Below are 26,832 nucleotides of genomic sequence, written 5' to 3'. Positions count from 1 at the left end.
CATTCTTATACGGGGGAGTATATTCAAAAATAAAGTAATGAGAAAGAAGCTTTAATCCTCCTACTCTCACATGCCATATCCAGTGGTAACAAAATGGGTTAGTTGCATGTTCTTATATATGGTATGGTAATACATCATTAGACCCTGGACATGACTGTAAGTTATTGTGGGTGCCTGTTATATGTGAATCAGGGGTTATGGGCCCTTCAGATATATAATACCAAAAAATATGTCCTTACAGGAAGTGGTCCTCCAACTAAAGAGAAGGATTGTTTGCTTATTCACTTTCCATCTTCCCAAAGCTTTTTATTTTTTTACCCAATAATCACTATTCATAATATAACAGCTTCCATTCTTGGAACAATTCTGATATATTGAGAAAATCCTCACTGAACTGGTACAGGAGAGCCATGTTAGTCAATGTTGGCCAAAAATCAAAAGGAATCTGGTGGCACCTTTTCCAATAATAAATTTATTGAAAGGTATATTTATTTGAGCTGCCACTCACTTCATTTTATGAGTGGAGTTGGGCAGTTCAACAGAGAATGGATGATTTACATGTTAGTTTTATATTGCATATTTTAAGGTTTCTGGAATGTTTTGGAACATTAGCTTAATCTTGGCTTCAGTAGCCATCTTCTTCCTTTTAAAATCACTTGTAGGAAGGAGAGGAAGGGATGTGAAAGAAAATACCCCAAACTGGAGTATTTGTGTTAATCCTGCCTATGTGGTAAAACATTCTATACTTATTAAGAAATCCTTGAAAGAAAAAGGTTTCAGCTGAAATAAGGTTTAAAACACACACAACACAAGAACATTTGTTAAAACATGCTGACTTACCTATTTACTCTTCAGCAACAAACAGTTTTTTAAAAAACATTACCACCTTCCAGAGATAAAATGAAACAAAAACCATAACAAAATATTCAGTTGCAAAAATAGCTCTAATCCATATATTAAACATCTCTAGATTTCTAGATTTTTGAAATAACTGTCCTATCTTTCTACCCTGTAGGGAAAATTCATTAGGATTCATTTTGGTGCCACCGGAAAGCTGGCTTCGGCAGATATTGAGACGTGTAAGTAGCTGAATTGGAGAATAGTCTACATAATGTCTACAAAATTGGACTCAAGAACATTAATTGGACCTTCTGTTGTAGATCTTCTGGAAAAGTCAAGAGTGACCTTTCAGCTAAAGGCTGAGAGGAGTTACCACATCTTCTACCAGATTCTCTCCAATAAGAAGCCAGAACTAATTGGTAAATAGGATTCCATTTTACCTTTCTGAACCTTTCATCTTATTGATAATGCATGTGGTAAATATGGTGTGAGTTGTTTTTTCCCCTCCGCTCTGATGACTCTTTCCTGCATCGGAAAGCTCATATATATTAAGCCCTAGAATTTCAGAAAGGCATCCCCTGTGTCTTTCAGAAATGCTTCTCATTACAACAAATCCTTATGACTATCCGTTCATAAGCCAAGGCGAAATTGCGGTCCAGAGCATTGATGACCAAGAGGAGCTTATAGCTACAGATGTGAGTGAAAATATGATTATGCTGTAGAACAAAGAATGTCATTCCTGTCTGAAAACATAACTATGGCACTTTCCCCCCATTAGACAGCCATAGACATCCTGGGCTTTACCTCTGAGGAGAAAGTTGGCATTTATAAATTGACAGGAGCAGTGATGCATTATGGCAACATGAAATTTAAACAGAAACCCCGAGAAGAGCAGGCAGAACCAGATGGCACAGAAGGTAACAAACTCCATAAGTTAGCCTTCAAACCTTACAGATCAAATGATTCAACTGCATGATTTACAAAAATCCTCTGGAAAAAAGCATATTAACATTAGGAAGAAGAATGATAAAGGGCATCTTCTCAGCTTTCAGCAATGAAACATGAGTTTTCTCTCACATTCTTTGAGATTTTTTTATCATACGTAGCAGCATTAAACTGATTACTTTTGCTTTGAGTGCCTTATTGACTGAGAGGTAGGAATATGAGTGAAAAAAGAAAGAGTTTTGAAAGAGAGAGCGTTTGAAGCTGAGATACTCCTTCTATGGAAGATTTCAAATGGAACACAACTAACTTTTTAAATGTGTTCTGGTTTTTGAGCAATAAAGATTAAATGAGAGTAAGGATTGATTCTTGACAAAGGCTGATTTTCACAACTGTGCTCTGTCCAGAAATGCCAGTATTGCTTTCCTGCTTCCAAGTCATGCTGCCAATTCACTGGTTGTATTTTGCACAACCCCGATTATTCTACTAAAGTTTCACAAAGACTTGTTTCTTGTGGGTTCTTTACAGAGGCTGACAAGACAGCTTATCTGATGGGCCTAAATTCTTCCGATTTGCTGAAAGCTCTGTGCTTTCCTCGGGTGAAAGTGGGAAATGAGTATGTGACCAAAGGTCAAACTGTAGATCAGGTAAGTACAGGTGACAAATCAAAACCATCTAGTAGTCTATATGTCAAATATATACTTCTTCCTTTCAGGGTGTTCATTAATTTCCTTCGAAGGAAATTTTGTGCCATTCATCCTATTTAGATTGCATCCCTGGAATACCATTTAGTGGGGGGGGGGGGAGTTCCACTAACAGGAACTGTAAGGAATATGTAGTGAATTTCAACCGGAAGACATTTCGGCTAGGAATAATTCCAAATGGAAGCAAATATGGAATCTGCTTGTCTGCAGCACTGAAGTTGATTTTTCCTGCTGCCAACTTTAAAAAATTCAATTCAAGATTGCAATGGTCTAGCAGGGAACCAACAGCATTTGCAGGCTCTGATTGGTCACTGTTCTGCTTGCATTTCCCATCCACATAGACCATGCTGGCTGGCTGGCTGGCCCTTCTGAGGGGCCAACCTATCAATACCTGCTTTCCCTTTGAAGATGGTACTGTCCCCATTAGCTCCTCTCTTTTTTCACTGTTGAAAAAGATGCTTTTATATCCACTTCCCACATTCTTGTCCTTTGATGCTAAACAGATTTTCTCCCCAGCCTGTTATTTTACCTTTATTTCTCTGTTGCTACAAAGGGAACAAGTTGGGTTTTTTTTAAAAAAAAATTCCCACATTTCACTGTAGGGTTTAGGCTGGAAAAGTTCAGTTTTGAAAAAGAGGCATGGGTATGTTTGCAACGGGCTGGAAGTTGGTGGATGGCAACTTTATCTATTCCTGTACTCAAGAAGTGGCAGATGTCCCGTATTGGCAATTGGGCAAACAGAACATGAGGATCTGCTTGGAGAGATAATAACAAACATATAATGCCAATTACCATTCATATTTCTCAGGGAGAGATATGAAGATCTCTAAAATAGATTACAGTCTAACTTAAGTACATTTTAGAGATCCATACAAATGCTTTCTAAAATTCTCTACCACTGATTTTTCCAATTCCCTCCTTTAAGAAACAACTGCTCAAAGACAGAAATATCCCTTAGCTGACAGAATAACACAGATGATAGGAGGGATGATTTCTCTTGGTTGTTTTTTTTTTTAATCTCATTTATATCCCGCCCTTCTCCGAAGACTCAGGGCGGCTTACAAGCTTAGCAGTATATTTTAACTGAAGCCTGGGAAACCAGAAGGCTGCAGACTGCTGGACAGTTCTAAGAGAGGACATTCAAGCTTACCCCTTCATTATTTCATAGCCAAATAAATGCAGCAATGCCAAACTTCATCCAGGAGAAATCCTCTTCCCTTTTGAAATATAGAGTAATTGCTGGCTAATTGAATTGAATGAGATCAGGTAGAAAGAAATGCAGGGAAATATAATTGGCCTGGCACTAATATGTGCATAGAGAGGCAGTATGTTCTAGTGGTGAAGGCATCAGCCTAGAAATCAAGAGATCATGAGTTCAGGTCCTGCCTTAGTCATAAAAGTAAGCTGGGTGATGCTGGGTGATGCTGGGCCAATCACTCTCTCCCAGCCCAGTTCTCACCTCACAGGGTTCTTGTAATGGGGAAAATAGGATGAAAAAGGAACATTAGATATATTCACCGCCTTGAGTTTTATTTGTAAAAGTAATAAAGCTGGGATATAAATAAATAAATGAATAAACAGTGGTAGTGGTCTGTTTTCCTATCATTAATGTTAACTCTTCATTTGTCCCTAATTGATTATGATTATAGGTGCATCATGCTGTCAATGCACTTTGTAAGTCTGTCTATGAAAAACTCTTCTTCTGGATGGTAGCTCGTATTAATCAACAGCTGGACACCAGGTTGCCCAGACAACATTTCATTGGAGTCTTGGATATTGCAGGTTTTGAAATCTTTGAGGTATGCAGATCTATTACAAACTCTTGTTTCTCTGCCTCCTAAGCTTCATACCAACCCATGGTTGGAACAAGTGCCATCTAGTGTTGAGGATAAGAATAACAACCTAATGTTGTCTATAGCAGAAAAGCAGAAAGTTTGAAATTATCTTTTCATTATTAGTATCTTTTGCCCAAAATCCCTGATGAACTAAATTTTCATTTAGCAGAGAATCTATGAGGTCTAAGGAATATCATTCATTGAATATATTTTGTTGTTAGTTTAACAGCTTGGAACAGTTGTGCATCAACTTCACCAATGAGAAACTGCAACAATTTTTCAACCACCACATGTTTGTACTAGAACAAGAAGAATACAAGAAAGAGGGAATTGAGTGGACTTTCATAGATTTTGGAATGGATTTGGCTGCTTGCATTGAGCTTATTGAGAAGGTAAATTGGAATATTATCTTCTAAGTAACCATTCTCTATGGCTTTCCACACCAGTTGGTAAAAAGACACAACTGAAATAAAACTATGGTGTGTTTTTTTTAACATAGCCAATGGGCATATTTTCCATCTTGGAAGAAGAATGTATGTTCCCCAAGGCAACTGATCAGTCTTTCAAGAACAAACTTTATGACCAGCATCTTGGCAAATCAGCCAACTTCCAAAAGCCGAAGCCTGTCAAAGGCAAGCCTGAGGCCCATTTCTCTCTTGTGCACTATGCTGGGATTGTGGACTACAATATTGGTGGCTGGTTAGAGAAGAACAAAGATCCCTTAAATGAAACTGTTGTGGCATTGTATCAGAAATCATCCATTAAGATTTTAGTAAATCTGTATGCAACCTTTGCTGCCCTAGATGAGGGTAAGTTTCAAGAGCCTTTTCCTTTCTCTCTTGATTCGATAATCAAAACTGTCTTGAAACTTTGTCCTATGTTGTATCACAAAAAGGTTGGGTAGAAATGATGTTAACAAGAGAACTAATTACATTTATATCCTGCTTTCTAACAGAAGGTACTACTAAAAAGAAAGGTGCCAAGAAGAAGGGGTCATCTTTCCAAACTGTTTCTGCACTTTTCAGGGTATGTAACTTTGATTTGACTGGGTTGTAAGAAATATCGTGCTTTTTTATACAGTTGTATACAAAAAATGCACAACTCTATTTGTATCTTTTTATAATGATAGTTTGGAACTAATGAGTGTTGGTTCAATTGACAAGAAATCTTAAGAGGCTGCAGATCATGTTAACTCACACTTCCTATTTTTCTTCTTCCTCCAAAATGTTTAAAATAAAATTGAAAAATTAATAGAATGGCTCTGAGTTTAAAAGGTTCTATGCTTTAATAGCTTTAATATACAATACTTGAATATCTCAAGTTTTTAAAAATTATTTTAAGAAGTACTGATAATATTTTACAATCGTTCTATTCAAAATCACAGGAAAATCTTAACAAATTGATGTCCAATTTGAGAACAACTCATCCACATTTTGTGCGCTGCATTATCCCCAATGAAACTAAAACTCCAGGTAACTTACAGGAATCTCTTGTCTGGATTTCCAGAAAAGCTTCAGGAGAAAGTGAGAAAAAAGCTGCCATTTTTCTTTGCTTTGGTCTTGCACAGGTGCGATGGATCACAAGCTTGTCCTACATCAACTGAGATGCAATGGAGTGCTTGAAGGAATTCGAATCTGCAGGAAGGGATTTCCAAACAGAATCTTATATGGAGATTTTAAGCAAAGGTCTGTCAAATCAAATTCTTGTAAAGATGCCTGTTTGCATACTAGACTCTTCTTAGGTGAATATTATCTGAAAGCAGTAGTGATGCTCTATTCCTCATGCTATATATCAGTGATGGCGAACCTTTTAGAGACCCGAGTGCCCAAACTGCAACCCAAAACCCACTTATTTATCGCTGGGTGCCAGGTGGGTGTGGCCTACTGGGTGGGTGTGGCTGTGGTTGTCATGGAAGATTGGGTAGATGTGGCCAAGGTGGGTGTGGTCACCTCAATGTCACTCGTGGGGAGGGACACCTGTGGGGAGCAGCTGGTTGAAGAGGGACAGTTGCCACCTCTGAGGCATGGCGCAGGTGCCCACAGGAAGGGCTCTGAGTGCTGCTTCTGGCACCCGTGGCATAGGTTCGCCACTACTGCTATATATTATAATTTTGATGCAAATGTATGCAAAGAAAAATATACATCTTTGTGCTGCATTACGTAGCTACTTTTGCCTGTAGAAATTTTCCTAGGGTGAATTTTGCTATAAAAAAAAACACAAACAGAAATCAACAAAAACACACTTCTGTAAAGTAAATTAATTATATCCTGCCACATTTATAGTGCTAAGACAAAATCAGCTTTGATTATTTTTTTTCCTTTTTTCAATGGACAAGGATGTTTGTAAATCATAGTTTCATGCTTGCACATCATGCTCCATGACAAACCAGCTTTATTACTGCTCAATTTTATGTTTGTACCAACTTTCACGAGCAGTTTTCTGAACCATGAGAAGATATTTAAAGACTGCCAGTGATTCAGAGCTTTCCTTTCGCCACCGATTCCAACACTTAAAATGATGCGTGTCTTTTTATGTTTAATCGGGCAGATATCGTGTCCTGAATGCTAGTGCCATCCCAGAGGGCCAGTTTATGGACAGTAAGAAAGCCTGTGAGAAACTGCTGGGCTCCATCGATATCGATCACACTCAGTACAAATTTGGGCACACCAAAGTAAGCACTTTTCTGAGCTGAGGACTTGGGGGACAAACTCTACATACACAAGACAGCTCACCTATTTTTTGCATATATATTTTTTTTCCAGGTGTTTTTCAAGGCTGGTTTGCTGGGCCTTCTGGAAGAGATGAGAGATGACCGCCTCGCTTTGCTCATCACCCGCACACAGGCTGTGTGTAGGGGGTATCTCATGAGAGTGGAGTACCAAAAAATGGTTGCAAGAAGGTAGAGTACATTTCTCTTCCACAGGTCTTGTTAATGTAGGCCGAGGCTTTCAGGATACAGGCAGTCCCCAACTTACAACTATTTGTTTGGCGACCATTCAAAGTTACAAGAGGACTGAAAAAAGTGACTGTTTTTTTCACAGTTACGACCATTGTAGCATCCCCATGGTCACATGATCAAAATTCAGATGCTTGGCAACTGGTTCATATTTATGATGGTGGCAGTGTCCTGGAGTCAGGTGACACCCCCCCCTTTTGCGATCTTTTGATAAACAAAGCAATGGAGAATCCAGATTGATTTAACAATTGTGTTACTAACCTAACAACTGCAGTGATTCACTTAATAACTGTGGCAAGAAAGGTTTGTAAAATGGGGCAAAATTCATTTAACAATATTCTCACTTCGTAATGGAAATTTTGGGCTCAATTGTGGTCGTAAGTAGAGGACTGCCTGTAATTAGATACTCATCCATATTTTTGCCAAAGGACCTAAAAAGCTTCTCCAACCGTCCTAGGCCATAGTTTACTCCACATGTCACATCATATAATTGTTAACTATGGTTTCTGTATAAGCCATGATGTCTCAAGTTTACCTAACAAGTAAACCACAGAGCAATATCTGAGGGAGCGGATGTGGAACCATCAAATATATAGCACCAGAAGTTATGTTCTTATAGAAGGTGGCCCCCCAACTTAAAAGAAGGATTTTTTTGTTTATTTAATGTTATATTTTATCCAGTAATAACTATATTATAATATAATATCTACCTGTTACATTCTTGGAACAATTGAGATATACTTGGAAAAGCTTCAATGAATAACACCTATAGTCATCTGTTAATATTAGTCTATGGTGTTAGTCTATGATGCCAAAAATCAAAAGGTATCTAGTGGCACCTTTTCCAATAGTAAATTTTATTAAAAGGCATATTTTTGAGCTGCTACTCACTTCATCAGATGCTTGGAGTCTGACTGAAACTTGACAACTTTATAGTCAGGCAACCTAAAAAGTAATGATTTACATATTAGTTTTACATATTAGTTTTGTACCACAGATTTTATAGCTTTCTGGAGTGTTCTGGAATGTTAGTTTCTTTTAACTTTTAATTTTATCTTTTTTTTAAAAAAATTTAATCCAGTTTACAATCTTGGGCTTTCCTGATAGTTTTCTATCATGTAATAGCCAGGCTAAATTTCTTTAGCTTTGTAGCCCAGATAAGATTCTCAACTAAAATTTTTCATCTCTTTCCTGCCTCAACTGCCATTTTCAGGATTTATATTATCGATTTTAGCAATATAGTTAAAGATGGGATTGGGAAATCAATGTTGGTGTCATAATGTAACTCCACAGCCTTGTTTAGTAGAACCTATTTTTATTAATCTACAATAAGTAACTTTCTGGAATGGTTTCATTACAGGGAAGCAATTTTCATGATTCAGTACAACATTCGCTCATTCATGAATGTCAAACATTGGCCTTGGATGAAGCTGTTCTTCAAAATTAAGCCACTGTTAAAGAGTGCAGAGGCAGAGAAAGAAATGGCCACCATGAAAGAAGAGTTTCAGAAAACTAAAGAAGAACTTGCTAAATCAGAAGCCAAAAGGAAAGAACTGGAAGAAAAAATGGTGTCTTTGTTGCAAGAGAAAAATGATCTGCAGCTTCAAGTACAATCTGTAAGATTAGCTCGCTAATTTTTTTCATGATTGGCTTTAGGAAATGTATTGTCCTAATTACAGGCAAATTACAGATAATTACAGGCAAAGGCCTATTTGAATTGTTGTTTTTTTTTAAAAAAATGTGTTTGTCAGATGGCCAAAAGTCAACCATAATGTTGACAACTATATTTTTTTGTAAGCAGTGTATTTCACAGCATGGACAAAGACATTAAGGAAGCCTGATCTCTGATCACGAACACTTCTCTACCCATCTTGGATAGATAGAAAATTGGGCCTTTCTTTCTAACTGTAGGTAGAGGAATCTCTCCCCCCCGCCCCGTCTCTTACACACACACAAACACACACACACACACACACACACACACACACACACACACACACACACACACACACCTCTTGTTATCTACTGATTATATTCTGGGTCCACACCACTTAGGGCTTTAATTCTTTGAGTTAAAAGAAGTTTCTAGAAGCAAAGGATGCAGGAAAGTGTAATAAAATTGTACTACTGGACACGTGCCCACTAGTTTTTCACTGCAATGTAAATCAACTGCAGCTTCTGCAACTTTTTCAAAAAAATAATCTCAAATTGAGCATCTTCATCAATCTAATTCTGATGGGGTATTCTGAGATACAGTTCATAATTAGTTCTTCTTAAATTAATATTTCAATTACAGCAAATGTATTATGTCTCCTCTTGAATGGCCTTCCTTTCTCTGTAGCTGATGCTTGTGAGCACCAGAAGCAACATCATTCTTGCTACATGCAAAAGAGAAAACCATTCCAGCACCTGCTTGGGAGAATCTCTCTCTACAACAATTTAATTAATTTTATCTTGTATTCACCTAGGGCAATGATTTAGCTAAAAGCAACCCAAATTTAAAATAAATAAATAAATAAAAATGAAATATTTTCATTTCCCCTGATCCCAAATACTTCTTTGTAAATCAAAGAACAAGAAGGTTCAACAGCATACCACTGTAGAAGCCATAGTTATATTGTCCAAGTGTCTCCATTTGGTTCCCCCTGCTTTCCTGCTCCATTATTTTCCAGTTTCCATTTATTTTTGTTATTTAATTGCAGCACGGTTTATTCAGTTTGAAACAATGTTCTTGTGCATTTGTTAATGAAAAAAAAGTGTAGAATTTTGAATGCACGGAGAAAAAATATGTAGTTGTGGTGAACAGCTGGACCAGTGTAATGTGAAGATGAGAACTGGGTTTCAGTATTAAATCTTTGGGATTTACTTCAGAAATGGCAAAAGGCTAAGTATGATGGACTGCTGGGATGTATATGCAGCTGATGAGATTTGGCTTCTTTCCTTAAATTTTCCCCGAAGCTCTCTTTCTATCCTGCCTAATGATATCCAAAAGCTTAACAATATGTTTGTTATTTGAAAACTAAAAATAACTTTAATTCATATTATTTAAGCAGAGCCATGAATTATACCTGAGCAAATTAAAGTTGATAATTATTGCTTTAAGGAAGGACTATTTAAGAAAGTGGAAACATTCTAAGCCAGGGATCTTCAAACTTGGCCCTTTTATGACTTGTGGACTTCAACTCCCAGAATTCCTCAGCCAGGCACACTGGCTGAGGAATTCTGGGAGTTGAAGTCCACAAGTCATAAAAGGGCCAAGTTTGAAGATCCCTGTTCTAAGCAATAGTTAATAGAGCCTTGGTGGAGCAGTGGGCTAATGCCTCCTTAAGTAACACCAGCTGCCTGCAATTATTGCAGGTTCGCATCCCACCAGGCTCAAGGTTGACTCAGCCTTCCATCCTTCCGAGGTAGGTAAAATGAGGACCCAGATTGTTGGGGGCAATTAAGCTGACTTTGTAATAATGCCGCTTGGGGTGGTGGTGTGAAAGCCCTAATAAGCAGGCATATACATAGAATGAAGGCTACTGCTAAGCTTGTAAGCCGCCCTGAGTCTTCGGAGAAGGGCGGGATATAAATGGATTTTTTAAAAAAAATGATATATTTTCTTTAATAAGGAAAGTGAAAGTCTGGCAGATGCTGAAGAAAGATGTGACCAATTGATCAAGACTAAAATCCAGCTGGAGGCTAAAATCAAGGAACTGACTGAAAGGGCAGAAGATGAAGAGGAGCTGAACGCAGAACTGACTGCCAAGAAAAGGAAGCTGGAGGACGAATGCTCTGAATTGAAAAAGGACATTGATGACCTTGAGCTGACGTTAGCCAAGGTTGAAAAAGAGAAGCATGCCACCGAAAACAAGGTAATGTCATTTAATCTGAATGTCTGTCCATAGTTGTTGGTGAAAACCTGCAGGTGTTTGGGTCAGTCCAGTGGTGAATACTTCCTGCAGTGAAGAGAGGGTATGGTCTTCCTTGAAGGAGACAAAGATAAGATCCCTACATCAGTCAACCCAACAATATTGAGCAATGATCAACAGTCTCCAGTCTCTTGTTTGGAGGGAAGATTGTAGAGAAAAAAGATGGGTTGAAAGTGCATAGAAATTTGGAAGAATGTGATCTTTTTGAAAGCTGGCTTTTTCAGCAAGTCTTAGGACTAGAAGAGACACGGTGGCTCAGTAGGTTAGGACGCTGAGCTTGTCGATCAGAAGGTTGGCAGTTTGGTGGGTCGAATCCTGAGTGCCGCGTAACAGAGTGAGCGCCTGTTACTCGTCCCAGCTTCTGCCAACCTAGCAGTTCGAAAGCACGTAAAAATGCAAGTAGAAAAATAGGGACCACTACGGTGGGAAGGTAACAGCATTCCGTGCGCCTTTGGCATCTAGTCATGCCGGCCACATGACCACGGAGACGTCCTTGGACAAGTGCTGGCTCTTCGGCTTTGAAACGGAGATGAGCACCGGCCTCTAGAGTTGGAAATGACTAGCACGCATGTGTGTGGGAACCTTTACCTTACCTTTACTTAGGACTAGAATTTTTGGGAATTGTTCCTTCTTGTAGTGTTGGAGTTTATGAAATGGAATTATTTTGTTTATCTCCTGGGCTCCCCCATATTTTTCATTATATTGTGTTGTTATTAATATTGAATTTTAACCTTATTTATGAAAATGTAAATCAACAGAGCTGGTCCTGATTGAAGCAGTATATGATGCCAGTAAATGAATAGATATTGCTTGAAAAGGTAGTTAATGGCTTTATATTGTTGATGAATGAAAGGAATTAGATTTATTGGAAAACCCACAATTCTAGATTAATTAATTTATTGCATATGCAATCATTATCAGGTTTTCATGTGGTTTTCAAGTCACAAACTAGGTTTTGCTGTTTTCTGTAGGTAAAGAATCTAACAGAAGAAATGGCAGTTTTGGATGAAACCATTGTGAAACTAACCAAAGAGAAGAAAGCCCTCCAAGAGGCTCATCAGCAAGCTCTTGATGATCTACAGGCTGAGGAAGACAAAGTCAACACCCTCACAAAAGCCAAAGCAAAACTGGAACAACAAGTTGATGATGTGAGAAATTGTTCTTTATTTTTCACTGTGGGTTATCCCAATATAATTAAACATTGAGCCAATGTAATCAAACATTAAGCTTACGCCTCTTGTGGTGTCACACATTCTTCTTCTTCTTCTTTTTTAATTTAGGGAATAAACTCATGTTCAGAATGTTTCATGTTCAGAATAGAATAGAATATTAAAACCTTAAAAAGTCTGATTTACCATGAAATCTAATTATCTGCACAACAATGAGGTGACTCCTTCATATTTCCATGGACTATGTAAGAACAGAGAAGAAGGGTCCTTTTTCTTTACAACCCAATATACAGTGAATATACACTGGGATTATACATTAGGCGGGAGAATACAATAATGAAAACATCCATATCTCTGCTAAAAAAATGTCCATTCTTTGTAGGGGAGTGCATATCACACAGCATATCACAAGGAAAACATACTGTATAAATTGTCCATATGAGAGTCCAAAACTAACATTAAACTTCTGTTGCAGCTGGAAGGCTCTTTGGAGCAAGAAAAGAAAATCCGCATGGATCTTGAAAGAGCCAAGAGAAAATTAGAAGGGGACTTGAAACTAGCTCAAGAATCTATTATGGATCTAGAAAATGATAAACTGCAGTTAGAAGAAAAACTGAAAAAGTATGTCATGCATACACTGTAGCTAAGCATTAAACTATAATTACAAGATTATTTTAACTGATTTCTCTCTTTGGTACACTTACAGGAAAGACTTTGAATACAGTCAGCTACAAAGCAAAACTGAGGATGAACAAACTATGAGTATACAGCTGCAAAAGAAAATCAAGGAACTACAGGCATGAATTGTTTCCATCATATTTAAATTTTTGTTCCAGGTTATTGCGATTTAGTAACCACAATACACAGAATGTTTGGTTATATTCCATCTTTCTTTAGAAGTGGGGATAATAATAATTACAAGGTTCTTGGGGAGAAATTGATATGTGGGTAAAAGTGCCAGTCCAGTCTAAATATCTGGCTGACTGTGAAACCATAATAATAAGAAGAATCAGCAAAAGTCAATTGCAAAAGTCAGTTTTACTTAGAACATCTTATACATCCTGTGATGATACGTTTAACAACACCAAACAACATCTACCTAGTGCTCTTCTTTGGAAGGATTCAGTAAGTGATAAAAATGCCAAACCAGTCTAAACATCTGACTGACTGGGTGACAAACCATAATAGTAATTGTCTTCCTTATTTTACTGTAAAATTGAAATTTTACTGAATGAAGGCTTAATACTAAAGTTAAGGAGACTTGTTTGTTCCAGAGGTATATCTTTTCAGCAGACAGCTAATGCTAAGATTAATGCAATACAATCACTTTTAAATAGAAAAAAATTGCAATTACATTGGGGAGACGGCAAAACGACTGAGGACTAGGGTGCATGAACACAAACTCGCTATTAGAAGACAAGAACAACATTCACAGATGTGGGCACACATGGCTACACACAACCATGTCTTTAATCTAACAGGGACCGAGGCAATTGCCAGTGACAACTCTAAAGGTGGCCGCTTGTTTAAGGAAGCTTGGTTTTCAAACCACTCCTCTATCAACCGGCACATAGGCCTCCCTCCTGCATACCAGGCACTAAGGAATTGGGAAGAGGAACGATGTGCGCGATATGAAGGCAAACAGCGCAAGCATTCACAGAGCGCCTCATTGTATCAAAATCAAGATTGCACAAACACACAACCACCCTGCATTGTAGAACACAGGGAAGAAGAGCAACAACTATCTAGAACCTCTGGTATAAGAACACGGGCAATGACTAGAGCTATGGCTACAACACATGGAACTATCAGCAATCCACTTTTGACAACAGACACTCAGAGACAACTACATCCCCCAAAAACAGATGCGCAATAACTCAAAGAAATACAGCCAGCCTCAACAAACAGATCGGTGACATGCTCCATGAGCAGAGTGCAGACACCAACAGTATAAATGCGATCTCCCCACCCCAGCGTTTCCATCCTGATGACGTTGGCAGTTAGCCAATGAAAGCTTGATCTTTTAGCAATAAAAACTGTTTTAGTTTTTCTTATTTCATCCCAGTGTTCGCTTAGTTTGCTAATTTTAATATGCCTGGGATTCGCATTTTTAATCTTATCAAGGTATACATACATACATACATACATACATACATACATACATACATACATATATATATATATATATATATATATATATATATATATATATATATATATATATATATATATATATATATATATACACACACACACACACACACACACACACATACCCCATTAAATCTTTCCATGTTTTCCATTATATCACTCACCTTCTGATGTCAAAAAGCCTACTGTTTTTTCCACAATTATAGATGTTAGCTTTACTTTTTTCATTCCAATTACCTCAAGGCAGGATGTCTGAAAAAAACCACTGAGACATATCTTGACTTCTGGTGTCAAATACCTCTGACTTTCTTCAAAAAGTCTTAGTTGAACTGTTTAATTAAGTATTAATTAATTTAGGTTGGGAGCTGCTTAATGTCACTGCCCTTTTTGCTTATGAATAGTTTTCTTCACTGATGATTCTGCACTGAATTACCAGCACTACCACCACCACCCAGTTGCTACTCTTAACTAGAAGAACCTTTCTCTCCACAGGCTCGTATTGAGGAGCTGGAAGAAGAGATTGAGTCTGAAAGAGCAACTCGAGCAAAGGCAGAGAAGCAGAGGGCTGATTTGTCACGTGAACTGGAGGAAATCAGTGAGAGGCTTGAAGAAGCCGGAGGGGCCACCTCTGCCCAGATTGAATTCAATAAAAAACGGGAAGCGGAGTTCCAAAAAATGAGGCGGGATCTGGAGGAATCTGCCCTGCAGCATGAAGCCACTGTTGCAGCTCTTCGCAAAAAGCATGCAGACAGCACAGCTGAGCTTGGGGAACAAATTGATAATCTTCAACGTGTCAAGCAAAAGTTGGAGAAGGAGAAGAGTGAGCTTAAAATGGAAATTGATGACCTGGCCAGTAACCTTGAGTCCGTTTCCAAGTCTAAGGTATTTAAAAATAAAATCAATTAGTAATCCCAGAGTGCAGATTCTTGGTTATACCCAGCTGTGTAAACACAAAGACATATATGTATAAGAAATCATCTTAATTCTGTCTATTACAGGCAAATCTAGAGAAAATGTGCCGCACATTAGAGGACCAGCTTAGTGAATTAAAAGTCAAATCTGAGGAAAACCAGAGATCAGTCAATGATCTGACCACACAAAAAGCCCGTCTACAGACTGAATCAGGTAAGGAAAACATTGAAAATGGGCCAAAATGCAAATAAAGGCTATTCCAAACCTTTTTTTTCATCATCAATTGATAGTAAGTGGGAGGCATTAAATCTACATGTTCCCACCTCATTTTATCTACAGTTTATTTTCACACCAAGGCCTAAAACTGTAGAGATACTAATTCATGCAGCTGCACTAATTCATATTCAAGTACTTCATTTCATTCATGACAATAAAATATTTTTGATGAAGAAGTAGTCCTTAAAGTTCTTTGGAAAATTGTTGATAGCCTTATCATAGTCTGAGACTGAAGTAACAGAAGATGGGAAATGGTAAATTATCATGTCAGCTTATATAAGAATGAAATAAGAAAATGTGATTCGGATTTACACATTCAAAGCTTTATTTATGCTAGAAGAAACTCCCCAGTTTATACTGAATGCCCTGCTAAGCTTTGAAATGTGCAATTTGATAATAAGTAGTACATGCATTTTGCACAAGAAAGAAGAACAGCGTGTCTGATTTATTTTATATATCTGATATAACTTGTATATGACAATATATTTCACACCAGTGAGATGGGAGATATGTGGGAAGTACTCTCATAAATCAAAACAATTATATCAAGTGGCAGGATCTGTTTTCTGTTGTCTGGTCTCAGAAGCTAAATTGTTTGGGCTTGGTTAAGTGTTGGGAGATCACTAGGAAAATCTTTCCTAGTCCTGGAAGAAGCCAGTGACAAACAATCTTCATGATTTTACAAACTCTTCATGGAGATTCATTGAGTCAAAAGAAGTTGGATTTGACACAAAGGAGATTTTAATTGGTATTGCTTCCAGGGATCTATATTTATATTAAATATGTATTCTTCTTGCTTAAAGAATAAATTTTTAAAAAAATCTTCAAAGGTGAATTGTCACGTCAACTTGAGGAGAAGGAGAGCATAATATCACAACTTTCCAGAAGCAAGCAAGCATTTACTCAGCAAATAGAAGAGCTGAAGAGGCAGCTAGAGGAAGAGACCAAGGTATTCATTCATAAGCAGAAAATGCTGCGCAATATTTTTTATAACGTTATTAAACACAATGGCACTGTCATTTTCAACACTTGAGCCATGTTTGGCAACAAGCACTCTGTCTTCCAATGTGCAATTTTTGTCATGATGATTTATCGATAAGAGTTTATTTAACAGAATTGAGGTGACCCCTTAATGAGCAGAAATCTTCTCATGCATCATAACTGAATCAAATGCTTGACATGTTTAAGCTCAGACTCAGTTCCTCGCATGCTTATCTACATAAAGTCTCATAGAAATCAGTGGGAATTATTTTTCAGTAGACAGTCATAGGATTTACTGTCGATGCATTTCAATTTTAAACTCCCCCTTAACCTGTCAAGTATGAATTCAGTACTTGAGAATACCAAGAACCTTTTTGATTTAATCTGTCCAATTATACATAAATTGCTGAGTTAAAATATTAACTCAAGCTCACCATGATAATACCTTGCATTGCTAATAGATATTTTCTACAACAGAGAGCCCACATTTTCAAGAAAGGAAGCTAATTTTCTTGTAAACTACATGATTATAAGAAATTCCAAAGTGTTGAAACACATTCTTGGACGTTCATGGAGAAAGCTTGAGTAGTGCCTTGCATTCTCATGACAATTTGAGACTAAGTTCTTTGCACAAAGAATACAAAATATAAGCATTAATGCTTGTGTATGAAGTTTGTACCATGCCTACAGTGAATACATGTTATAATCTGAATTCAGGAATGTCATGGTTTACTGTTAATTCTTAGGCAAAGAATGCATTGGCACATGCTTTACAATCTGCTCGGCATGACTGTGACTTGCTCCGAGAACAATATGAAGAAGAACAAGAAGCCAAGAGTGAGCTCCAGCGTGCCCTGTCCAAAGCCAATGGAGAAGTTGCTCAGTGGAGAACCAAATATGAAACAGATGCTATCCAACGCACAGAAGAGCTAGAAGAGGCGAAGTAAGTGAGGAGTGAGGAAAAGTGACAAACTAATACCATTTTTACATGCTAGCTTTCCAACTTTTATGCAATCAAATTATCCATTTGTGTGACATTCCAAAAAATAAAAAATAAGCTGCAATGCCTGGTTGACACCAGACTATAAACATGGTTTACAAACTGTAGCTTATTTTCCACTAAATTAAAACCATACAAACTGTTAGCTTAATGTAATGTGTGACTCTGGCTACTGTATTTAACTTTGCTATTAGAGAGATTTACTAAACATAAAAGTCTCCAAGCACGCAGTTACTGTATATGTTAAGTGATACTCTACTGAACAAAACTGATTTGTAGAGAACCTAAATACCTGATGGAACAACATTATTTCAATCTGACTTCTTTAAGGAAAAAACTTGCTCAACGACTTCAAGAAGCAGAAGAGCAAGTTGAAGCTGTGAACTCCAAATGTGCTTCTTTGGAGAAAACAAAGCAGAGACTGCATTGTGAAGTGGAAGACCTAATGGTGGATGTCGAAAGGGCAAATGCACAGGCAGCTGCTCTAGACAAAAAACAGAGAAATTTTGACAAGGTATATTTTGGTGTATTACAATTTTTAAAAGTCTATTGCCAACAGGGGTATGACTAGATTTGAGGAATGGAGGCATAGCATGTAAATGAGCCTTGGTGGAGCAGTGGGCTAATGCCTCCTTAAGTAACACCAGCTGCCTGCAATTAGTGCAGGTTCGCATCCCACCAGGCTCAAGGTTGACTCAGCCTTCCATCCTTCCGAGGTAGGTAAAATGAGGACCCAGATTGTTGGGGGCAATTAAGCTGACTTTGTAATAATGCCGCTTGGGGGGAGGTGTGAAAGCCCTAATAAGCAGGCATATACATAGAATGAAGGCTACTGCTAAGCTTGTAAGCCGCCCTGAGTCTTCGGAGAAGGGCGGGATATAAATGGAATTAAAATAAAAAATAAAAATAAAATAAATATGGAATGTGGATTTTGTAAGCCTGGATTTAGGATTTAGATTATACAGTAGTGTAAACTTAGTTAATATCATTCTCAGATCTTCTCTCTGTGTAGTAACCTGTATATAAGCAAGCCTGGGTTATTATTTAACCATCAATGATTTGTGTTAGTTTCACCTGCACCTTCTTAGCTTAATTGAGATATCATTAGCTGCTGTGTTCAGACCAAACTATGGGATACGCAAGTCATATCTTGACTTGTTTAGGATTAAAGGGTATTACCTGACACTGTAATATCAGCGGGGTTTAAGAAAGTGATGTGTAGGTAGAAATGCTACTGAAATGCGAGACAGATTTAGCAAAGGAAAAAAGCAGACAAAATCAACACTATAGTAACTGACTCAAACATATCGGATATTAAGATTTTGGCAGAATGGAAGACCAAGTACGAGGAGAGCCAGTCAGAACTGGAAAGTTCCTTAAAGGAAGCTCGCTCTTTGAGTACTGAACTTTTCAAAATGAAAAATGCCTATGAAGAAACATTAGATCAGCTGGAGACAATCAAGAGAGAAAACAAGAATTTGCAGCGTAAGTATCATATCTTGGCATTTTGTTGGCATTTTAACTCTAACCAGTGCAGTCGGGCTGTATAGGTAGTCTTCAACATACAACCACAATTGGGACTGGAGGTTTCACCACTACATGAGGCAGTGAGTCTCACACCCAATTTTACAACCTTTCTTGCTGTAGTTTTCTAAATCATTGCAATTGTTAAGTGAATCTGGCTTCCACCATTGATTTTGCTTGTGAGAAGCTGGATAGGAAAGTTGCAAATGGTGATCACATGACCCTGGGACACTGCAAGTGTCATAAATACATGCCAGTTGCCAAGCACCTGGATTTTGATCACATAACCATGGGGACACTACGACAGCCGAAAGTGCGAGGACCAGTATTAAGTCCGCTTTTTTAGTGCCTTTGTAACTTTGGTCACTAAACAAATGATTGTAAATCATTGACTACCTGCCTTATTCAAAGACAGAAATTTTCCATTGTGAAACCTTTATGATGTGAAAAATTATTACTGCAATAACTGCCAAGTTGGGTTTGACTTTGTGTATGAAAGCTTGAAAGAATATTTAGGCAGACGTTAATGAAGACAAAAGACCATCCAGCACTATAGTCTGCATTGAAAATTGCCAAATTTCACCATGTTCTCAATTTCATACCAGGAGTAATCTAGGCTAAAATAAGGTGCCCTTGCCTAATAGTTCTGCTTTCAGCAATGATGACTTCTTTCAGAGATGCAATAATGAATTGAATTAATTTTGCATAATCTATCTGAACATTTCAACCTTTTCCATGATTATTGTCCCATGAATAGTTTTTTTGGTATATTTGGAACCGATGATGAAAATGCAGACCCTTTTGGGGTGACAGAAAAAGGCATCAGTCTCAGCTCTGCTTAAGCCTGTTTACTCTATGGTCACAGGCAGATTGCTCTTCTTTTATTCATTTAATCAACTATTTGTGTGCTTTAATATTTTGTAGAAGAAATTGCTGATCTCACAGAACAAATTGCTCAAAATGGCAAGTTTATCCATGAACTTGAGAAAGCCAAGAAACAGGTAGAGGTAGAGAAATCTGAGATGCAGATGGCTTTGGAGGAAGCAGAGGTAAGAAGTTAAATACGGATTTATTTTAAACAAAGTTTGTTAAGTACACTTTTATAAGTGCCTTTTTGAGGGGGAACTGAAAATGCTAATTCACAGCAGTTATTTAATTCTGTGTTGTATATCCATTTATTTATAAAAGAAACCTTCCATTTTAATGCTAGCTCATTTTACAGTGTTCTTCAAAAAGGAGTCTCAAAGTTTCTCAAACCCAGTCTCCATATGCGTTTATTTTCCAATAGGCAGCTCTTGAACATGAGGAGGCCAAAATTCTCCGCATTCAGCTTGAGTTGACCCAGGTTAAATCTGAGATTGATAGGAAGATTGCGGAGAAAGATGAAGAAATTGATCAGATGAAGAGGAACCACCAAAGGATCGTGGAAACCATGCAAAGTGCCTTGGATGCAGAAATCCGGAGTAGGAATGAGGCTGTAAGGATTAAGAAGAAGATGGAAGGTGATCTAAATGAAATGGAAATCCAGCTGAGCCACGCCAATCGCCTTGCGGCTGAGACACAGAAACATCTGCGGAATGTTCAAGGACAGCTCAAAGTACTTTCCATCAATTAATGTTTTATATGAATAATCAAAATTATTGGCCCAAGGATCAACCCTGATAAATAATATTCTTGTTTGAAATTAGGACACACAGCTACATCTGGATGATGCTCTCCGAGGCCAAGAAGATCTAAAAGAGCAATTGGCCATGCTTGAACGCAGAGCTAATCTGATGCAGGCTGAGATTGAGGAACTCCGAGCAGCTCTGGAACAGACAGAGAGAGGAAGAAAGATGGCTGAACAGGAGCTTCTTGATGCTACTGAGCGGGTGCAGCTTTTGCATACTCAGGTATGGATGGTGTCATGATAGCATTATAAGAACTGTCTTGCAAAACCTTGTCTATCATGGAGCGTCCAACATTGGCCTACAAGATGCTCAAAAGTATAGTATGATGGATATAGCTATTCTGTTGTTTATTGTAACTTTTCACAGCAAGAATACTGAGTCTGTTTGGAAGGTATAACCCTAATAATTACTAGGAATTATTGCAAAAATATTCAGATACATTTTTTCTCTCTCTTCTTTAGAACACTAGTCTCATTAACACAAGGAAGAAGCTAGAAGTTGATATTTCTCAGCTTCAAGGTGAAGTGGAAGATGCTATCAAAGAGGCCACAAATGCAGAGGAAAAGGCAAAGAAAGCCATCACAGATGTAAGTCTCATTTTTACCATATGCAAAACAATCTTCTCAAATCAGACATCCTGCTTTTCAAAACTTATTCTGGGGGAAAAATGAGACTTTTGCAGATGGTTTAGGCATTCATTATTAATGTAAGTAATCTTGTACAGAAATCTAGTGGGAAATCCAAACTGTGTAGCTCACTTTGTTTGCTTGTTTGTTTACAGAATTTATAGGCCACTCCAATTGAATTATTAGTCCCCAAATCCATAACTTGGGTAAAACCAGAAAAAGATGACAAAATCAAGTTAATATTTACAATTACATAAATCAAGACTAAATACCATAATACAGCTGTATATCAACTGTAAATCTAGACATTCAAAGCCAAGGTTAAACCCCTTAAATTCACTGAGAAAAGGGATAATTTATCAAGCTGTTTATGGGATGCTTATTCCTGATTCCCAAGTTGACCTTCTCATCTTTATTTTACATGGATTGACTTTGGCAATTTGTTGATCTACTGCTTATGTTTCAAGGCGGCCATGATGGCAGAGGAGCTGAAGAAAGAGCAAGACACCAGTGCCCACCTGGAAAGAATGAAGAAGAACCTGGATCAGACAGTAAAGGATCTCCAGCTTCGTCTGGATGAGGCAGAACAACTTGCTCTGAAAGGGGGAAAGAAACAGATTCAGAAGATGGAGGCCAGGGTAAACACTGGGGTTCAGAGCTGTGGCACATATAGCTAATAACTTCTGGCAGCACATATCTCTTCAGAGACTCTGCTATTATATGTTCAAGATCAAATTGTATCATTTCAACTCTAGATCCGAGAGCTAGAGTCTGAACTTGAGGGAGAGCAGAAGCGAGCTACGGAAGCCATCAAAGGTATTCGCAAATATGAGCGGCGAGTCAAAGAATTAACTTTCCAGGTAAGAGGAAAGGAAGTAGTTGGTTAACAGAAATTCCTTCCTTTGTATATGCTAACATTTTGTCACATTTCTAGGGTGAGGAGGACAGGAAGAATGTGATGAGACTACAAGATTTAGTGGATAAACTTCAGTTGAAAGTGAAATCCTACAAGAGACAAGCAGAAGAGGCTGTAAGTTATTTATACTTTTTTGGCACTTAAAAACACCAACAACAGGGTCTCAAAATAGAAATGAGAACCAAATTCATACATTGCTCTTTCAGGCTAACGTGTTTGTGTGTGTTTGTGTGATTCTTGTTTGATTATAGGATGAACAGGCCAATGTTCACCTCTCCAAATTCAGGAAAACACAACATGAGCTGGAAGAGGCTGAGGAAAGGGCTGATATTGCTGAATCTCAGGTCAATAAGCTCCGAGCAAAATCCAGAGAAGTTTCTACCACAAAGGTAAAATGCCTCTTTTGTCTAGTGCTCAACCATTTTTCCTACACAAAGGATGGAATGGCATTACAGCAAGGAATGAAAGGAATCTGACTTCTTAGGAAATTTCTGGAGCATTTTCATTAGAAATCTATATATAACTAAAACTCTGTCATGAAATGGTGAAATGATGCATCATAGGGCAATCATTTTTAACAAGGTAATTCAAATAGGCTAACTTACAGAATGTGACCAAAACCTGGGACCCATGACCTAGAGGGCATGAAATTTGAGAAAGTTTTGTTTGCTTCAGTGCTACTGGCTGTTGCTGGGCTGATGTTGCAGTTACATGATTTTCATTTTCAACATTCCATGACAGTTTCTCAGTCAATTTAGCAATCCCTTACTCCCTCCCTCACCCAGCAACAGCCACTTACCAGCCATTTCTCTGTCCTACATAGAAAAGATACACTAGGAGGAAAAATATCCTTTATACAAATCATCCTTAGAGAAATAGGGGAATAAATGTCAATCTTCCTGAAAGTTAGCAGAATTTAATTTAATTTCAGCTAATAATATCTACCAGCATATTTTCATCTGTGCCTCAATAGAGCAGATCCAAGCAATCTCCAGGCATAAAAGAACATTAGATGCACCCTGGGAGACATGCAGCACTGCTCTTATAGATTGAATTTGAGTTGCTTCAAGAGCAAGTAGATTTTTATAATATGCAAAACCTCACACTATAAAGGAAAAGGTTCAATACCTCAGCCTGAAGAATTTGACTCCAGCAGAGAGGTAATTATTGCCTCTGTGGTATGCAATTTGTATGATTGCATTGGTTCAGGCAGCCATGTCGGGCAGTCATGGTTTTGCTTGCTTCTTCCTTAGGGTAGAAAATTGAATGATGATTCAAAGTTATTTGAAGTCCTTAACTTATTCAGTAAAGGCATTGGTTAGCTTCCTGTAGTGAATGCTGTTACCGCACCTTTTCCCAAACAAAATATTCTAATTCTGGGTATACTGAGAATATTAAAGGCTTACCAGGGCAAGCAGTTAGAAATGCTCCCCTGATTTATTTTAGCTCTTTGCTGGATAGCTAGGCTTGTGAAGCCACAACTATAACAGCCATTCATTCGTACAAATATACTCAGGGGAGAAGTAGTATGATAATGCCAGCCTATTCAAAATACATGCACACAAGCTTGTTCCACATTATCTCTCAGTACCAAAGGCTGCAAAGGCTGGAACAAGCTTATGCATGTAGAACTCTACGTTTGGGCTGTATTGAGTACCACCTGCAGGATGTGCAGATAAGATAATCCCAATATGTAGATGTAAGTCTTACTTCAGACCATATGCTGACTTTGGACCCAAGCATGCTGAAAGCCAGTTGAAAGCCAGCTGAAATCCCCAGGAAGGTGGAACTGAAGCCAGGTTGCCAGTCTTGGGTGTGTGGCCTCTCCGCATAGGACAGTGATATTTTACATAAACGTGGCTTACAGAAAAGATACAGGTCAGACTATGCCACTTTTCATTCTTTAATATTTTCAGCTCTCATGCAAGAGGGCAAATGAAGCAAAGTTACAAGTCTTGTTTATGTCTCTTTTTACTAAGATCAAATGGCACCAACTATATCCTTCCTTTACTTGAACTGTTGCAATACATCTGTCTTGGGGTAAGGGAATGAAGCTGCAGCACCCCTTTGTCTGCAGATTTGAAGGCACACAACCTTGCTTATTTACATTGAGAAAACCTTGTATGAGGATAGATTTGAATATATATATATATATATATATATATATATATATATATATATATATATATATATATATATATACACACACACACACACACACACACACACACACACACACACCAACTTTATTTTTGATTGTTTGTTTGTTTCTGGCAGGTTGTAATAGAAAGTGAAGAATGAATCCATTGCTGGACTGAAGATGGGAATATATGTAAAATGCATATGTCTTCCTGATCTTTCTTGAAAACTGTAGTAATCTTTCCTTAGTCTGACCAGTAGAAAATAAATTGTGCTTTACTTAATAACTAAGTGATTTTTGTTTTCTGTCTGAATATGGTGCGGTTTCTATTTGCTAATGTTTGATATGTTCCTTTGCATGACATATCAAGAGTTACACTCCAAATATCAGTGGAGACAATTTATTTTTCACATATTGTATATGTATTTTATTTTCGCTTTCTCTCATGTAACTGTTTACCTTCCCCCAATATTATATGCAGAGTCTGCCTAATTATACCTCTCCAGCAAAATCCTCCTCCACCACCACCTCAATCTCACACTGCAGTTTATTTGTTTACCTGTAGATGGAGCTATAGTCACCAGTGACACCAGTCTCAATGCTGACAAACTGATTTTAGTCCGAGGCGGATGAAAAGAAGCACTGTAAAGGCAAGAAATTAACACAAGTGGATTAGCAGCACAGAAGGAAAGGAGGAGTTGGATGAACACAGATGCTGCACTTGTTGTTCAGAACAAATGGAAGAAAGAACTTTTCTTTCATTTCCCAAGGGGGAAAAAAAGCACAGCTTTGTTAGTTTACAGAGAGGCCTATCCATGTCATAATAGTCTCCTCTACGATTATATATATATAAAAAGAGTTAAAATCCACCCCACCCCCCACCCCCACCCCTTTGGAATAAAGAAGAATGAAAGGAGGGAGTGGCAGAAAGAGAAGTGGTTGAGGAAATGAAAAGACAACAGTCCACGGTACGTGGGCACAAATACTGGGAGTGAAGAGGGTGAAGGAGACGGGCTTTCCTGAGCAGCCCCAAGGTTCCCCTCCTTTCCCCCCCTCCCACTTCATTCACATTTCCTGCAGCTTTCTCTGAAATACCAAAGTAAATTATGCCTCAGCTTTGTGTCCTGCTCTCTTAAGAGTCACAAACAACTTTTAGAACTCTGATTATATATACACTGCATGACTGAACCCACATATCAGCAAAGAGATCCAGTATAACTATTGATGTATGTGTGTCACTTGTCTCCCTCACAATTTAGCCACTGCAAGAGGCAATGGGAACAATGAGTTTTTCTTTCACTCCCCCTTTCTGCCTAGATTGTTGATTTTAGGTTACTTACTTTTACCTTTGTTACCAAACTCAGACTGAACGCTGAAGTTACCTAGATGCTATGCCAAATCCAGGTTTAAATATAAACTGAAAAGGTCCTCATTTTTATCTAAGTTCTTCTGTAGCCTCATGAACATTACTTTCTCCATTAGCTTAGCTATGTATGGAATATTAAAAAGAAGCCAGTTAGGTGTACCAGTTAAAAGACACTAGGCTAGAAACTAGGACACTGTCAATTCTAATCTTGCCTTAAGTACAATGCTACTTGGGTATCTCGGCCTCTCTCTCTCTCTCTCTCTCTCTCTCTCTCTCTCTCTCTCTCTCTCTCTCTCTCTCTCTCTCTCTCTCTCTCTCTCTCTCTCTCTCTCTCTCTGTGTGTGTGTGTGTGTGTGTGTGTGTGAACCACAGAAAGCAAGCAAACCACTTCCGAAAATATTGCCAGGAAAAATGCAGGGATTTGTCCAGGCTGTTTCCAAGAGCCAAAGCTGACTTGAAGGTAGCAAAACAAACAAACAAAAAACAAAATGTTGATTAAAATCAGCTAAGTTTGAAGATGGCTTAAGTAAGAGGCTCAGTAATAACATTTCATCTGTTAAATTTTATGCTATCATACTTTTCAGCTTCTCCATTGTAACAGTCATTGACAATCTTACTCCTAACCTACATGCTTAAGTCCACTGATAAATCTATATAAGACATGGTGAAACGCTTACGTTAGGGGCAAAAATATCTATCTATGTAAAATTATTCCACATTTACAGTAAAGAACCCATTTGTAGACATTCTCCTATAATAAATCAGGATATTTTACAAATGGATATTATTTGTGGCAATTGATAAGTTTATATGGTTGCTTAGATAAATAGGGTCTGTCTTTTTAAAATGGTGTTATCAATAGTATTATGACATCATGGTCCATTTTAACATGCAGCAGGCAGCCTCCTGT

At 37.9% G+C, this 26,832-nt stretch overlaps 1 protein-coding gene across 1 annotated transcript in view; it reads left to right on the top strand.

The window, feature by feature from the left end:
- Positions 1-24,810, top strand: part of LOC308663893 (myosin-3-like) — a gene marked incomplete at its 5' end in the record, with an annotated part of 30,693 nt that extends 5,883 nt beyond the window's left edge. Inside the window, 33 exons of the mRNA XM_081320688.1 lie at positions 1,016-1,079; positions 1,161-1,259; positions 1,432-1,535; positions 1,619-1,757; positions 2,311-2,429; positions 4,136-4,285; positions 4,543-4,713; positions 4,821-5,130; positions 5,277-5,347; positions 5,706-5,793; positions 5,889-6,006; positions 6,869-6,992; positions 7,084-7,220; positions 8,638-8,893; positions 10,892-11,134; positions 12,163-12,339; positions 12,836-12,981; positions 13,067-13,157; positions 15,004-15,393; positions 15,510-15,636; positions 16,530-16,648; positions 17,427-17,623; positions 18,011-18,194; positions 19,000-19,165; positions 20,129-20,253; positions 20,493-20,801; positions 20,893-21,096; positions 21,336-21,461; positions 21,968-22,138; positions 22,256-22,360; positions 22,435-22,530; positions 22,668-22,805; positions 24,694-24,810. Of these exons, the coding sequence (XP_081176814.1) occupies positions 1,016-1,079; positions 1,161-1,259; positions 1,432-1,535; positions 1,619-1,757; positions 2,311-2,429; positions 4,136-4,285; positions 4,543-4,713; positions 4,821-5,130; positions 5,277-5,347; positions 5,706-5,793; positions 5,889-6,006; positions 6,869-6,992; positions 7,084-7,220; positions 8,638-8,893; positions 10,892-11,134; positions 12,163-12,339; positions 12,836-12,981; positions 13,067-13,157; positions 15,004-15,393; positions 15,510-15,636; positions 16,530-16,648; positions 17,427-17,623; positions 18,011-18,194; positions 19,000-19,165; positions 20,129-20,253; positions 20,493-20,801; positions 20,893-21,096; positions 21,336-21,461; positions 21,968-22,138; positions 22,256-22,360; positions 22,435-22,530; positions 22,668-22,805; positions 24,694-24,717 (5,088 nt within the window). The 3' untranslated portion in view covers positions 24,718-24,810. The remainder of the gene's footprint in view (positions 1-1,015; positions 1,080-1,160; positions 1,260-1,431; positions 1,536-1,618; positions 1,758-2,310; positions 2,430-4,135; positions 4,286-4,542; positions 4,714-4,820; positions 5,131-5,276; positions 5,348-5,705; positions 5,794-5,888; positions 6,007-6,868; positions 6,993-7,083; positions 7,221-8,637; positions 8,894-10,891; positions 11,135-12,162; positions 12,340-12,835; positions 12,982-13,066; positions 13,158-15,003; positions 15,394-15,509; positions 15,637-16,529; positions 16,649-17,426; positions 17,624-18,010; positions 18,195-18,999; positions 19,166-20,128; positions 20,254-20,492; positions 20,802-20,892; positions 21,097-21,335; positions 21,462-21,967; positions 22,139-22,255; positions 22,361-22,434; positions 22,531-22,667; positions 22,806-24,693) is intronic.
- Positions 24,811-26,832: the final 2,022 nt, after the last annotated feature.

This window comes from Vipera berus (genome assembly GCF_964194415.1).
Source record: "Vipera berus genome assembly, chromosome: 2".
Taxonomy (NCBI): domain Eukaryota; kingdom Metazoa; phylum Chordata; class Lepidosauria; order Squamata; family Viperidae; genus Vipera; species Vipera berus.
The sequence above is the reverse complement of the archived record's forward strand: the minus strand, read 5'-3'. Positions and strand labels throughout refer to the sequence as shown.